This window comes from Rhincodon typus, chromosome 5, assembly GCF_021869965.1.
Source record: "Rhincodon typus isolate 14 chromosome 5, sRhiTyp1.1, whole genome shotgun sequence".
In the NCBI taxonomy this organism is placed as follows: Eukaryota; Metazoa; Chordata; class Chondrichthyes; order Orectolobiformes; family Rhincodontidae; genus Rhincodon; species Rhincodon typus.
Window position 1 is genome coordinate 5,236,036 of NC_063336.1, and position 13,741 is coordinate 5,249,776.

Sequence of the window (13,741 nt, forward strand, 5' to 3'; positions counted from 1 at the left end):
GATCTGATTGAAACTTACAGAATACAGTGAGGCCGGATAGGGTGACGTGGAGAAGATGCTTCCACTAGTAGGAGAGGCTAGGACCATGGGGCACAGTCTCAGAGTGAAGGGACAACTCTTTAGAACTAAGCTGAGGAGGAATTTCTTCAGCCAGACAGTGGTGAATCTGTGGAACTCATTGCCACAGAAGGCTGTGGAGGTCATTGAGTGTATTTAAGACAGAGATAGATAGGTCCTTGGTTAGTAAAGGGATCAAGAGTTATGGAGAGAATGCAGGAGAATGGGGTTGAGAAACATAGCAGTTACAATCGAATGGTGGAGCAGACTCAAATGGCTGAATGGCCTAATTCTGCTCCTGTACCTTATGGTCTGATATCCAGCAATTTTGTTTCATAATTAATGGGAATTGTAAATGCTCCTCTGTAATGCCTTTCATTATATGTATGCCCTGTTTTAATTGTCATACATTTGATATACCAGCAAGCGACTGATACATTCAAGCAAATCAGGTTCCTGTTATGTCAAGAGGTCTCCAAATTGCTTGAACCATGAAGACAATGGGCAAGTGCTTGGTCTGAAGACCAAATGCTAAATGAAGTTTAAAGATTCTTTTCCTAGGATCTCACACACAAAGGGTTGACCTTCCCTGAACAGGATTCCCTCATTTCCCTTCTTGAAACACTGGTCCATATTCATCCCATTCCACACTTACCTTTTGAGTAGGGGATGCTGTTTAAACTTTTCAATGTCCTGCCAGTTTCCCCAGCTTTCTCCTCATGACATAATTATTTATTATAACCAGTCATTAAATTAGCCAGACTATTAGAATAGCCAGAATGGGCAGGCTGTTCACAACACAGCTTTCCCATCCAGAAATAAATTTTCCGCCTTTATCCAGGACAAAGGGACACAGTAACACGGAGTCATTTGAAACCAACACTTATCAAATCCCACCTTTATTTCAGTTTTCTGCATCATTTTAGAAAGCTAGCAGTGACTGTAAACATATTGATCATTTTAACCAAGCCTATTTGTTTTGACAGGTAAAAGCTCGCCTCCTAAAAATGGGAATTTTGAATTCCATGAACATTTTTCTACGGCAAGAAATTGATCGAATGCAGAAGGTTATTACAATGCTCCGAAACTGTCTGAATGACTTAAAGCTAGCCATAGAGGGGACCATCATCATGAGCGAGGTCTGTATTATTCTCCTATCAACAGATGCAACTCACAATTTAAATTCTATTTTATACTCATTCATAGAATTTGTGTATTACTGCCTGATCGGAATTTACTGCCTATAACTAATTGCCCTGGAGACTGTGGTGCTGATCTGCCTTCTTGAAATGCTGCAGTACATGCCTGCCTTCATTGCTCAGACTATTGAGTATAGGAATTGGGTTGCCATGTTGAGGTTGTGCAGGACGTTAGAGAGGCTACTTTTGGAGCACTGTATACAGTTCTGGTTGCCCTGCTATAGGAAGGGTATTATAAAATTGGAGAGGGTTCAGAAAAGATTTAAAAGCTTCTGGTTTGAGTTATAAGGAGAGGCTGGATAGGCTGGCATGTTTTTCACTGAAGCATAAGAGTTTGAGGGGTGACCTTATAGAGGTTTATAAAACCATGAAGGGCATAGATACGGTGAATAGCAAAGGTCTTTTGCCTAGGGTAGGGGAGTCCAAAACTAGAGGACTTATTTTTCAGGCAAGAGGAGAAAGATTTAAAAGGGACCTAAGGAGCAACTTTTCACACAGGGTGTTTGTATATGGAATAAACTGCCAGAGGAAGTGGTAGATGCAGGTACAGTTACAACATTTAAAAGACATTTGGACATGAATAGGAAAGGTTTAAAGGGATATGGGCCAAACACAAGCAAATGGGACTAGTTTAGTTTGGGAAACTTGGTCGGCATGAACAAGTTGGACCGAAGGATCTGTTTCCGTGCTGTATGATTCTATGACTCTATGTCTGGATGAGCACCTGGGGTAATAGGATACCTGTTGTGCTGTTAGAAAGGGAATTCCAGGATTTTAACGAAGCAATAGGGAAGAAACAGTGATATAGTTCCAAGCCAGGATGGTGAGTGACTTGGGAGGAACTTGATGGTGGTGGTATTCCTGTGCATTGGTCACTCTGGTCCTTCTAGACTCTAGAGGTGCTGCCAAAAGAACACTGGTGAGTTACTGCTTGTAGATGATATACATTGGCTGTCACACTGCATTGGTGGTTAAAGGAGTCAATATTGGTGGATGTGGTGTAAGCTGCTTTGGCTTGAAAGCACAACCAACCTATCAGATCTAAACTCTGAAGTCCTGCCACATCCAGATGTGAATAGTGGTAGACAATGAAACACTTCACTAGAGATTGGCACTGCAAATATCCCCATCCTCAGCGATGGGAGAGCCTAGCACATCAGTGCAAAGTATAAGGCTGAAGCATTCACAGCAATCTTCAGCCAGAAGTGCTAAGTGGATGATCCATCACACGAAGCATCACAGATACCAGAGCATGTCCAGAAATGGTTGGAGGCAGTAGAGACAGCAAAGGCTATGGGACCTGACAACATTCCAGCAAAAGTACTGCAGACTTGTGCTCCATAATTTGCCGTTCCCTTAGCCAAGCTCTTCCAGGACAGCTACAAAATTGTTATCTACCTGATAATGTGGAAAATTGCCCAGATATGTCCTATACATAAAAAGCAGGGCAAATCCAACCTGGTCAATGCTGTCCCATCAGTCTACTCTCAATTATAAATAAAATGATGGAAGGTGTCAGTTTGGTATCGAGTGAAGCTGTAGGCTGTTTCATTAAGCCTGCCTTCAAAGTTTGAGCTGCCCTTTCTGCCAAACCATGAAATGATGGATGGTATGGGGCATTCCTTATAAGCCAAATGATATTCGACTTTAAGAAATACTCACAAATTCCCTGCTGGAAAATGAATGGCCCCTTGTCTGTGACCAACACTTCCAGGAGCCTGTATATTAAAAAAGATACTCGCAGTTTTTCTATCGTCATCCCCGTGTTTGACAATTGAACTCTATGCACATCCAGCCATTTTGAGTGGACATTCACAATGACTAAGAACATTGAGCCCATGAAAGGGGCATAGTCAATGTGTACCCATATCCAGGGTTTACCTAGCCATCCCCATAAATGTAGGGGAGCTGCTGGTGGTAATTTTTGTCTTTATTGGCACTCTGGGCACTGCCCCACCAACCTGGCTATGTCTGCATCCAATCCTGGCCACCAGCCGTACCTGCTTGCCAACATCTTCATTTTGGACACTCCTGGATGTCCCTGGGGAGTTCAGCCAGTATCTGGCAGCGACCTTTGCTTGGGACAATCGTGCTTGCTCCCCATAATAAAATACCATCCTCTATGGTGAACTGGTCTCACTAGATCCTTAAAGGGTTCAATTCTGGTTGTGATAGCCCATTTTTTCCATCCATCGCCACCAGCTGTTTTAGTTTTGTCAGAACTGGAACTTGTTGCTTCTGATATTGTTAGAGGTGACCGGAAGGATGTCCACAAAGTTTAAAACCAGAACAGACTCTTCCATTGGTGGCAGCATCACAGGTGGTGTATCTCCCAAACAGGAGTTGGCTCAAGGCATCTGCATTTACTACTTGGCCTCCTGGATAGTGGCCAACTTTGTAATTGAACGCATTTAGAATGAGAGCCCACCGTTGGATTCGAAAAGAAGCAATGGGCAGCATGGCCTTGTCCTCTTTGAGTAGCCCCAGCAGGGTTTGTAGTCTGTTTTACAAATTTATGTGCGTTTCTCACACCAAAGATAACCGCCAAACCTTCCTTCTCTAACTGGGCGTATTTATGCTCTGCATCAGCCAAAGTCTAGGAAACATACACTATTGGGCGTTCCTCTCCATTGGGCCATCTGTGAGCCAATATTACCCCGATACCATACAGGGAGGCATCACATGTCAGCACCAGATCTTGCTTGGGATCATAGTGTGCCAGCATCTGAGACGATCATAGCTGCTTCTTCACTTCCCTAAAAGCTACATCTTATCTATGAGACCATTTCCAAAACTGACCTTTTTTCAATATCAGATGTAAGGGTGCCAGGACGGAGGCTAGATTGAGCATGAACTTTCCATAGCAATTCACCAATCCAAGGAAAGATCTAAACTCCAGTACAGACATGGAAGCCAGGGCACTTTTGATCATCCTCACTTTATCTTCCAATGGGTGTAGCCCATCTTGTTGACGCTGTAGCCCAAGTAGGTCACTTGGGTGTAACACACATTTCTTCCCTTCTCAGGCATACGCCCACCTTGGAGAAACATCTAATGATTATGTCAAAGTTCTCCATTAGACATCATCCATTGACCAGAAACTAGACTTCATGACATAAATACAGTGCCTACGAAGGAGGTCAGAGGTTAGGAATCCTGTTGCTGACTTCCCAAACCCTCTCCATCATCCACAGGGCACAAGTCAGGAAAATGATGGAATACTCCACATCTGACTAGATGGGTGCAGCTCTATCAAGCATCCAAGAAAGTTGACACCATCCAGGATAATAGAGGCTATTTGATGCCAGAGACTGGCAATTCTACCGTAAATCTCCTGATTCCTCAAAATCTGCCTGCAGTCTATAGAGCATAAGGCATGGGTTTGGTTGAATACTCTCTACTTGCCTAAATGAATGTAGAACAAAGAACAAAGAACAAAGAAAATTACAGCACAGGAACAGGCCCTTCGGCCCTCCAAGCCTGCGCCAATCCAGATCCTGTATCTAAACCTGTCGCCTATTTTCCAAGGATCTGTATCCCTCTGCTCCCTGCCCATTCATGTATCTGTCTAGATACATCTTAAATGACGCTATCGTGCCTGCCTGTACCACCTCCGCTGGCAACACGTTCCAGGCACCCACCACCCTCTGCATAAAGAACTTTCCACGCATATCTCCCTTAAACTTTTCCCCGCTCACCTTGAAATCATGACCCCTAGTAACTGAGTACACCACTCTGGGAAAAAGCTTCTTGCTATCCACCCTGTCTATACCTCTCATGATTTTGTAGACCTCAATCTCTGTCCTCAACCTCCGTCTTTCTATTGTAAATAATCCTAATCTACTCAACCTCTCTTCATAGCTAGCGCCCTCCATACCAGGCAACATCCTGGTGAACCTCCTCTGTACCCTCTCCAAAGCATCCACATCCTTTTGGAAATGTGTCGACCAGAACTGTACGCAGTATTCCAAATATGTTCGAACCAAAGTCCTATACAACTGTAACATGACCTGCTAACTCTTTTACAAAAACAAAGTTGCTGGAACAGCTCAGCAGGTCTGGCAGCATCTGTGGAGGAGAAAACAGAGTTAATGTTTCGGGTCCGGTGACCCTTCTTCAGAACTCTTGCCACCTCTTGTACTCAATACCCCATCCGATGAATGAAAGCATGCCATATGCCTTCTTGACCACTCTATCCACCTGCGTTGCCACCTTCAGGGTACAATGGACCTGAACACACAGATCTCTCTGTGCATCAATTTTCCCCAGGGCTTTTCCATTTACCACATAGTTCGCTCTTGAATTGGATCTTCCAAAATGCATCACTTCGCATTTGCCTGGATTGAACTCCATCTGCCATTTCTCCGCCCAACTCTCCAATCTATCTATATTCTGCTGCATTCTCCGACAGTCCCCTTCGCTATCTGCTACTCCACCAATCTTAGTGTCATCTGCAAACTTGCTAATCAGACCATCTATACCTTCCTCCAGATCATTTGTGTATATCACAAACAACAGTGGTCCCAACACAGATCCCTGTGGAACACCACTGGTCACAGTTCTCCATTTTGAGAAACTCCTTTCCATTACAACTCTCTGTCTCCTGTTGCCCAGCCAGTTCTCTATCCATCTAGCTAGTACACCCTGGACCCCATGCAACTTTACTTTCTCCATCAGCCTACCATGGGGAACCTTATCAAACGCCTTACTGAAGTCCGTGTATATGACATCTGCAGCCCTTCCCTCATCTATCAACTTTGGCACTTCCTGAATGGTCTGAATGTAGCTGAAACAACTCCAAGTTACATGACTTGCTGCTTAACCATACGCTGGGTGTACTTCCACTACACAGACTGTAGTGCTTCAAAAAGGCAGATTACCTTTTTAAGGGAAATTAGAGATTAGCAATAAATGTTGGCCCAATCAGAGATATCTACATCCCAGAAAAGAGTAAAAGGAACATCCAGGACAAAGTAACCTGCCTGATTGATGTCCCTTTAACACCATAACCCTTCACTCCCCTCACTATTGGTATGCCATGGCTGCACTATCTATCTTCTCCAAGAAACAGCTTGCCACAGCTTCTTTGCAACACCTCCTGAACCACACAGGAACATCAAAACCATGAGGTTCCTTCCAGCATCCTGGTTACACATTATCCAGAAGCAGGATGTCTTGCTGCAAATGTGCAGGGCCTTGGTTAGAGCTCACCTGGAATATTATGGGCAGTTTTGATCTCCTTATTTGAGGAAGGATGTTCTCACTGTGGAAGAAGTGCAATAAAGGTTTACCAGATTGATTGCTGGGATGGTAGGAGTGATGTATGAAGAGTAATTGGATCAGTTAGGACTATATTCTCTGGAGTTTAGAAGAATGACGGCGGGGGGGGTGCGGATATCACAGAAATCTTTAAAATTTTAACAGGACTAGACAGGGTAAATGCAGGAATGATGTTCCTGATGGGCGAGTCCAGAACCAGGAGTCACAGTCTGAGGATATGGTGTAGGCCATTTAGGACTGAGATGAGGAGAAATTTCACCACCCAGAGATCAGTGAGTCATTGGAATTTTCTGCTAGAGAAAGCAGCTGAGGCCAAAATAGTGAATGGCTTCAAGAATTTATTTAAATGATTTGGATATAGGAGGTATGGTTTGTAAGTTTGCTGATGACACCAAAATAAATGATATCGTTGACATTGAACAAGATTAGCTCAGAGTACAACATGACCTTGATCAGATGCGCCAATGGGCCAAGAAATGGCAGATGGAGTTTAATTTAGACAAATGTAATGTGTTGCATTTTGGTAAGGAAAACCAGGGCAGGACTTATACAGTTGACAGTAGGCCCCTGGGGAGTGTTACTGCATAAAGAGACCGAGGTTTGCAGGTGCATAGTTCTTTGAAAGCGGAGTCGCAGGTAGACAGAAGGTCAAGAAGGCATTTAGCATGCTTGCCTTTATTAATCAGAACGCTGAATATAGGAGTTGAGACATCATGTTGCAGCTGTACAGGACACTGGTGAGGCCAGTTTTAGAATACTGCATACAATTCTGGTCATCCTTCTATAGGAAGGCTGTTGTTAAACTTGACAGGGTACAGAAAAGATTTACGAGGATGTTGCCTGAACTGGAGAGTTTGAGTTATAGAGAGAGGCTGAATAGGCTGAGGCTTTTTTCCCTAGATCTTCGGAGGCTGAGAAGTGACCTTACAGAGATTTATAAAATCATGGGGGGCATGAATAAGGTGAATAGCCAAGATCTTTTTCTTACGGTTGGGGAGTCCAAAAGTAGAAGGCATAAGTTTAAGGTGAGAGGGGAAAGATTTATAAAGGACCTGAGGGGTAACTTCTTCATGCAGAGGGTTGTTCATGTATGGAACGAGCTGCCAGAGGAGATGATGGAGGCAGCTACAGTTACAACTTTTAAAAGGCATCTGGATGGGTATATGAATAGGAAGGGTTTGGAGTGGTATGGGCCAAATGCTGGCAAATGGGACAAGGTCAGTTTGGGATATCTGGTTGATACAGACGAGTTGGACTGAAGGGTCTGTTTGCATGCTGTATGACTCTAAGACTATAAGCTAGATATAGTTCTTCAGGCTAAAGGAATCAAAGGGAGAAAACAGGTACAGGGGACTGAGTTGGGTGATGAGCCATGATCATATTAATGGTGGAACAGGCTCAAAGGGCCAAATGGCCTACTCCTGCTCCTAATTTTTATGCTTCTATATGTATCTCAAGTACAATTAGGGATGGGCAATAAATGCTGGCCTTATCAGTGATGGTTATACCTTGTGAACTATGAAGCAAACATATCATTTCAATCATTTGTCGACATCTGGTCAAGTCTTGGATTCTATATAACATGCTTTTCCATTACAGAATTTAACAGATGCCTTGGATAACATGTACAATGCCCGTGTACCCGGGCTGTGGAAGAGGATTTCCTGGGATTCCACTACTTTGGGATTTTGGTTCACAGAATTCCTAGAGAGAAATGCACAGTTTTCTTCCTGGATATTTGAGGGCAGACCCAATGTGTTTTGGATGACAGGGTTCTTTAATCCCCAGGGTAAGTACCTGTAATTGCAAGAACATTACACACTGGCAATAAACATGAAGCATTATTAGTTTGTTATTATTTGTGTCGTTTACTGATTGTAAATTGCACTTAGTTCATCATTGTTTTGGAAATATGCACCAAACTGTATCTATATTAAACCATCCCAAAGCATTTCACAATAATGTTCAAAATAATAATTAATAATTAATACTGAACCATGCAAGGAGATGTTATGACAAATGACTAAAAGTTTAGTCAACGTTGGAGGTTTCAAGGAGCATATTAGAGAAGTAAAACGAGAAGGACCAGTGGAAAGGTTTAGATTGGGAATTGTAAAGCATTAGATCTAAGCAGCTGAAGATGGAGATTAAATTGGATATACTCAAGAAGCTAGAATTGGAGACACAGATGTCTTGTAAATTTGTGGGACTGAAGAGATTATAGACTTGCCGAAGGGTGAAATGGTTGTGGACTTTTGAAAACAAGAATGAGAATTATCAATCAAGGCATTTCTTAACTGGAGGTCAATCAGCACATGAGTGATGACTGAATGGGATTAGTAGGAATGATAATATAGTTTTAGCAGAGATATGGGGGGTGAACCATGACTGCTTTGGAATAATGAGCTGACTGATGCAGAGGTCATTCGTAAAATCATGTACAAACAAAAGGGGGAAATTAAAGCAATCCCTACAACTAGGAATGGGCAAGAAATGCTGCCCAGCCAGCGACACCCACATCCCACAGATGAATAGAAAAAAAACAGTGAAAAGCTATCAGGAAAATGAATGATTAAAATTAAGGGTTATCTTAAGACTTGGATTTGATAGTCTGTATCTTAAGGTCTTAAAAGAAACATTTATAGTGATTTTGGGGAGGCAATGGCCTAGTAGTATTATCACTGGACTGTTAATTCAGAGACCCAGATAATGTTCTGGCGACCCAGGTTCGAATCCCCTGACCGGAGATGGTGGAACTTGAATTCAATAAATATCTGGAATTAAGAATCTAATGATGACCCTGAATCCCTTGTCAATTGTCGGAAAAACCCATCTGGTTTCCCTTTAGGGAAGGAAACTACCATCCTTACCTGGTTTGGCCTACATGTGACTCCAGACCCACAGCAATGTGGTTGACTCTTAACTGACCTCTGGGCAATTAGGGATGGGCAATAAATGCTGCCTAGCCAGTGATGCCCTCATCCCATGAAAATGAATAAGGATAGCTACATTAGTTATAATCTTCCAAAAATTGCCCAGATTCTGGACCGCTCCCTGCAGGGTTGAAAACAATAAATGGGACACCTCTATTCTAGAAAGGACAGAACCAGAATGCAGGAAACTACAAGCCAGTTAGCCTAGCATCTATTATTGAAAAAATGTTTGAATCCCTTATTAAGGAAGAAATATCAAAGATTCAGAAAACCAAAGTACAATCAGGCAGAGTTAACAGAGTTAACTTGGTTTTTGAAAGAGAAAGCATGTTTGACGAATTTATTAGAGTTCTTTGAAGATGTGATAAAAGCATGGGTAAAGGGAAACCTATAGATGTAGTGGAGATTTCCAAAAGACATTTGAGAAAGTACCACATAAAAGATTACTGCACCAGGTAAGAGCTCATGACATTGGAGAAAGAATTGGATAACTAACACGAAACTGGAAGTAGGGATAAACAAGTTATTTTCAGGTTCGCAAGCTGTAGCTAATGGCGGGAGTTGAGGGTGGTGTTCCAGGGATGTGTGTTATTTATAACCTATAACGATGATTTATTGAAAGGACAGCGTGTATTGGTGTCAAATTTGCTAATGTATGAAGTTGATGAGAAAATATGTTGTGGGGAGGGCACAAAGAGAGTGGAGTAAACATTTGGCAGGTTGAGTGTAACATTGGAGGGTGTGAGGTTGTCCATTGCAGAAGTAACAGTAGAAAAGCAGAATATTATTTGAAGGAAGAGAGAGACTGTAGAATGCTGCAGTACAAAGGGATTTGGGTGCCCTGAAACATGAATCAGAAAAAATAAGTTTGCATATACAGCAAGTGATAGAAAGGCAAATGCAATGTCAGTTTTTACTGCAGTAGGGATGGAAAAGAAAAGGAGGGAATATCAATATAGTGTATAGGACTTTCATCCATAGAATTATGTAGATTTTTGGTTTCCATTTTCAAAAATATATATACATGTATTGGAGGCAGTTCAGAGTCGTTAGCTAGAATGATTCCTGGGGTGCAGGTTTTGTGTTATAAGGAATTGTTGAGCAGGCTGACCCTACACTTATTGGAGTTTAGAAGAATGAGGTGTGATCTTATTGAAATATATATGATTCTGGGGGCACTTGACAAGATATATGCGGAGATGACGATTTCTCTTCAACCATAGGGGACAGTTGGAAAATAAGGAGCCTCTCATTTGAGAAGAACATGAGGAAGATGGTTTCCTTTCAGAGAATTATTAATTTTGGAATTCTCTACCATAGGGAGCGGTGGAGGCTGGGTCATTGAATCTATTCAAGGCTGAGTTAGACAGAGTTTTGATCCACAAGGGAGTCAAAGGTTATTGGAAGGCAGACAAGAAGTACAGTTGGAGCCAAAATCTGATCAGCCGTGATACTGATATGCAAAGCAGACTCAAGGAGCTGAACGGTTTGCTCCCTTTACTGAATTCTTGCATTCTCATATGTAGGATAATTTAACCAAGATGGAAAGAGGCAGTCTTACGGACAAGTAAATAAGAGGTCAAAAGTGTACTTCAGGGTCAGGTATGCCAACATCTCAGTACCATCTTATACCATTGGCAGGGACAGAGATGGAGTCAGTGGTCAGGGAACATAGCTTGTGGTTGGCACTAAAGATAATTATTTCAATCTTCCAATATTTTGTTGAAGGAAAGGTCTAAATGACCTTTTCAATTGTTTCATCAAAGAACTCCAAAAATTGGTGGTATGGTATTTAGCAAGGAAGAAAGCCTTGGACTACAGGAGGATATAGATGGGCTGGACAGATGGGCTAGTCAGTAGCAAATGGCATTTAATCCTAATGCTCGATAATTAATTTTAATTAATTATGTATTTTAGGAGGACTGAAAAGGCAAAGGAGTACATGTTTGATAGTAGGACCCTAGGAAGTACAGAGTTTAAGAGGGACCTTGATGTGCATGTCCATAGGTCCTTGAAGATGACAGGACAGATAGATAAGGCAGTTAACACACTATATCGATCCTTGCATTTATTAGTTCAAGTAATTGAATATAAGAGCAAGGTGGTTATGATAGAGTTATATATAATATTATTTCGGCCACAGCTTCAGTACTACATGCAGTTCTGATCGTCACACTATCGGAAGAGTGAGATTGCAGAAAAGAGGGTGCAGAGGAGATTTACCTGCAATGTCTTGAGGACAGTTGGCATTGGGCAATAAATTCTGGCCTTGCCAACCATGTTTACATCCTGTAAATTAATTTTAAAAACTATGCAGTGACTAAGTTAGAATTGGTTTGTATTCCACTTGTGTAAAAGAACCAAAGTGGATTTATTATCTTGCATAGAAAAGAAAGAAAACAAATTGTATTTATTTTGTACACAGGATTCTTAACTGCTATGAGACAGGAGGTCACACGTGCACATAAAGGCTGGGCATTGGACAGTGTCACTCTACACAACGAAGTAACAAAACTGATGAAAGATGAAATCAAAATACCACCCCCGGTTTGTATACAGTAAATGACAGCGTGTAGTTAATTCCATGTATTTTTTTTCATTATGGGATGTGGGCATCACTGGCTGACCAGATTTACTGCCTGCTCCTATTGCCCTTGAGAAGGTGGTGGTGAGCTGCCTTGAACTGCTGCACCCCACCTGCTATGTGTTGATCCACAATGCTGTTAGGGAGGAAATTCCAGGATTTTGACCCAGTGATAGTGAAGGAAAATTAAATTTGGATTGCATGGAGATTAGGCTGGTCTGAGTATTCTGTACTATGCTTTCATTTTATCTTAAGAGAGTTCTGTTGGAGGGAATCGGATACTGTCAATCAGAAAATAGGGCAAAATTGGTCTGCTGCAAAAATGTGCACTAGGAATATCAATTTTACTGACTATTGAGGTAGCTGAAGATAAAGGAGCAGATGTAAGCCTTTCAGCCCATCACGCTAGCTCTGTCATTCAATGAGATCATGGTTGACCTGATAATCCTCAACTCCAATTTATGCCTTTTCACCATAACATAGAAACATAGAAAATAGGAGTAGGCCATTCAGCCCTTCGACCCTTCGCTGCCATTTAGGATAATCATCCGACTCAGTCCCCTGATCCTGCTTTCTTCCCATACCCTTTGACCCCTTTCGCTCTAAGAACTCTATCTAACTCCTTCATGAAAACATTCAACATTTTGACCGCCAACTCTTTCTGAGGCAGATTCTTTTGTTTTCTCTGCGGATTCAAATCGCATCCACAAACTCAAAGCTTATTACAACCAGATCCTGGTTGAGCCTCAAATTGTTTCAACCAGACCATAGGAGAGATTCCTGAAGTTATTACAGTTTTAGATGGAATATCCCTAACTCCTGGATGAGGAGGATGAACTGAATCCATTTCTTTATTTTCCCACATTCTCAGTTTGTTGCAACAAAGTTATTTTGCAAAGAATCTCCTCCCTGTGTATATCTTCCTCCAAAATCAAATGAATTTGTGTTTTAAAAGGAGCCAATTTAACCAGGCTTTCTAGAATTAACAACAGAATGCTAAATGTGAAAAGAAATAATGACAAAGTTTAGGCATGAGAAGTGAGTTCAAACAAAATAAAAAAGTTCAAAGATACACAGTTCAGTCTCTGGGATGCTCATGAAGGGAAGACTTTGATAGTTGAATAATCTATTTAAAGATTCTTGGCTTTGCAGTTGATTGAAATTGTTTTGTTTGTTTTAACTGGCTTGCTGTCTGCTCATACTTCTTGAATGAGATGGTCCTTTACCTGCAACATGGGGTGACCAGTGCACATTTTTTTTTTACTGTAACCTTCTCAGCGCACTGGCACTTGAACCCAAACTATTATCAATGTGCCTTCTTCCATGAGTACACACAGACCAGGGTTGAATTGGATTTTTACCCAAGTTCTGTTGTATTCTTGAAAGTGGGAGATACAAAATATGTCTCTTACCTAGACTGCTGTCCTTTCTCCGACATGCTCATAGTCTGAGATAACAGACAATGACAGTTCATTTTGAAGCCCGCTTTCTTCCTTTTAAGTCCATCTCTCTGAAGCCTCCTTGTCACCTTGTCAGGTGCAAGATTACAGGGTCTCTCTTTCCAGAAAGCCACTAAATTTACATCCCACAATTGTTCTGGCTGTAGCAGTCCTTTTTTTAAAAGACACGCTGGAACTAATTTCCAACATGTCCATCTGTGGTTAAGATTCACGGTCATGACACATTCT

General features: G+C 41.8%; 1 protein-coding gene across 1 annotated transcript in view; it reads left to right on the plus strand.

Annotated features, from left to right (window-relative positions):
* LOC109930964 (dynein axonemal heavy chain 8-like) overlaps positions 1 to 13,741 on the plus strand; it is a 2,199,840-nt gene that overhangs the window by 2,184,137 nt on the left and 1,962 nt on the right. Inside the window, 3 exon segments of the mRNA XM_048596622.1 lie at positions 1,044 to 1,196; positions 8,136 to 8,325; positions 11,895 to 12,016. Of these exon segments, the coding sequence (XP_048452579.1) occupies positions 1,044 to 1,196; positions 8,136 to 8,325; positions 11,895 to 12,016 (465 nt within the window).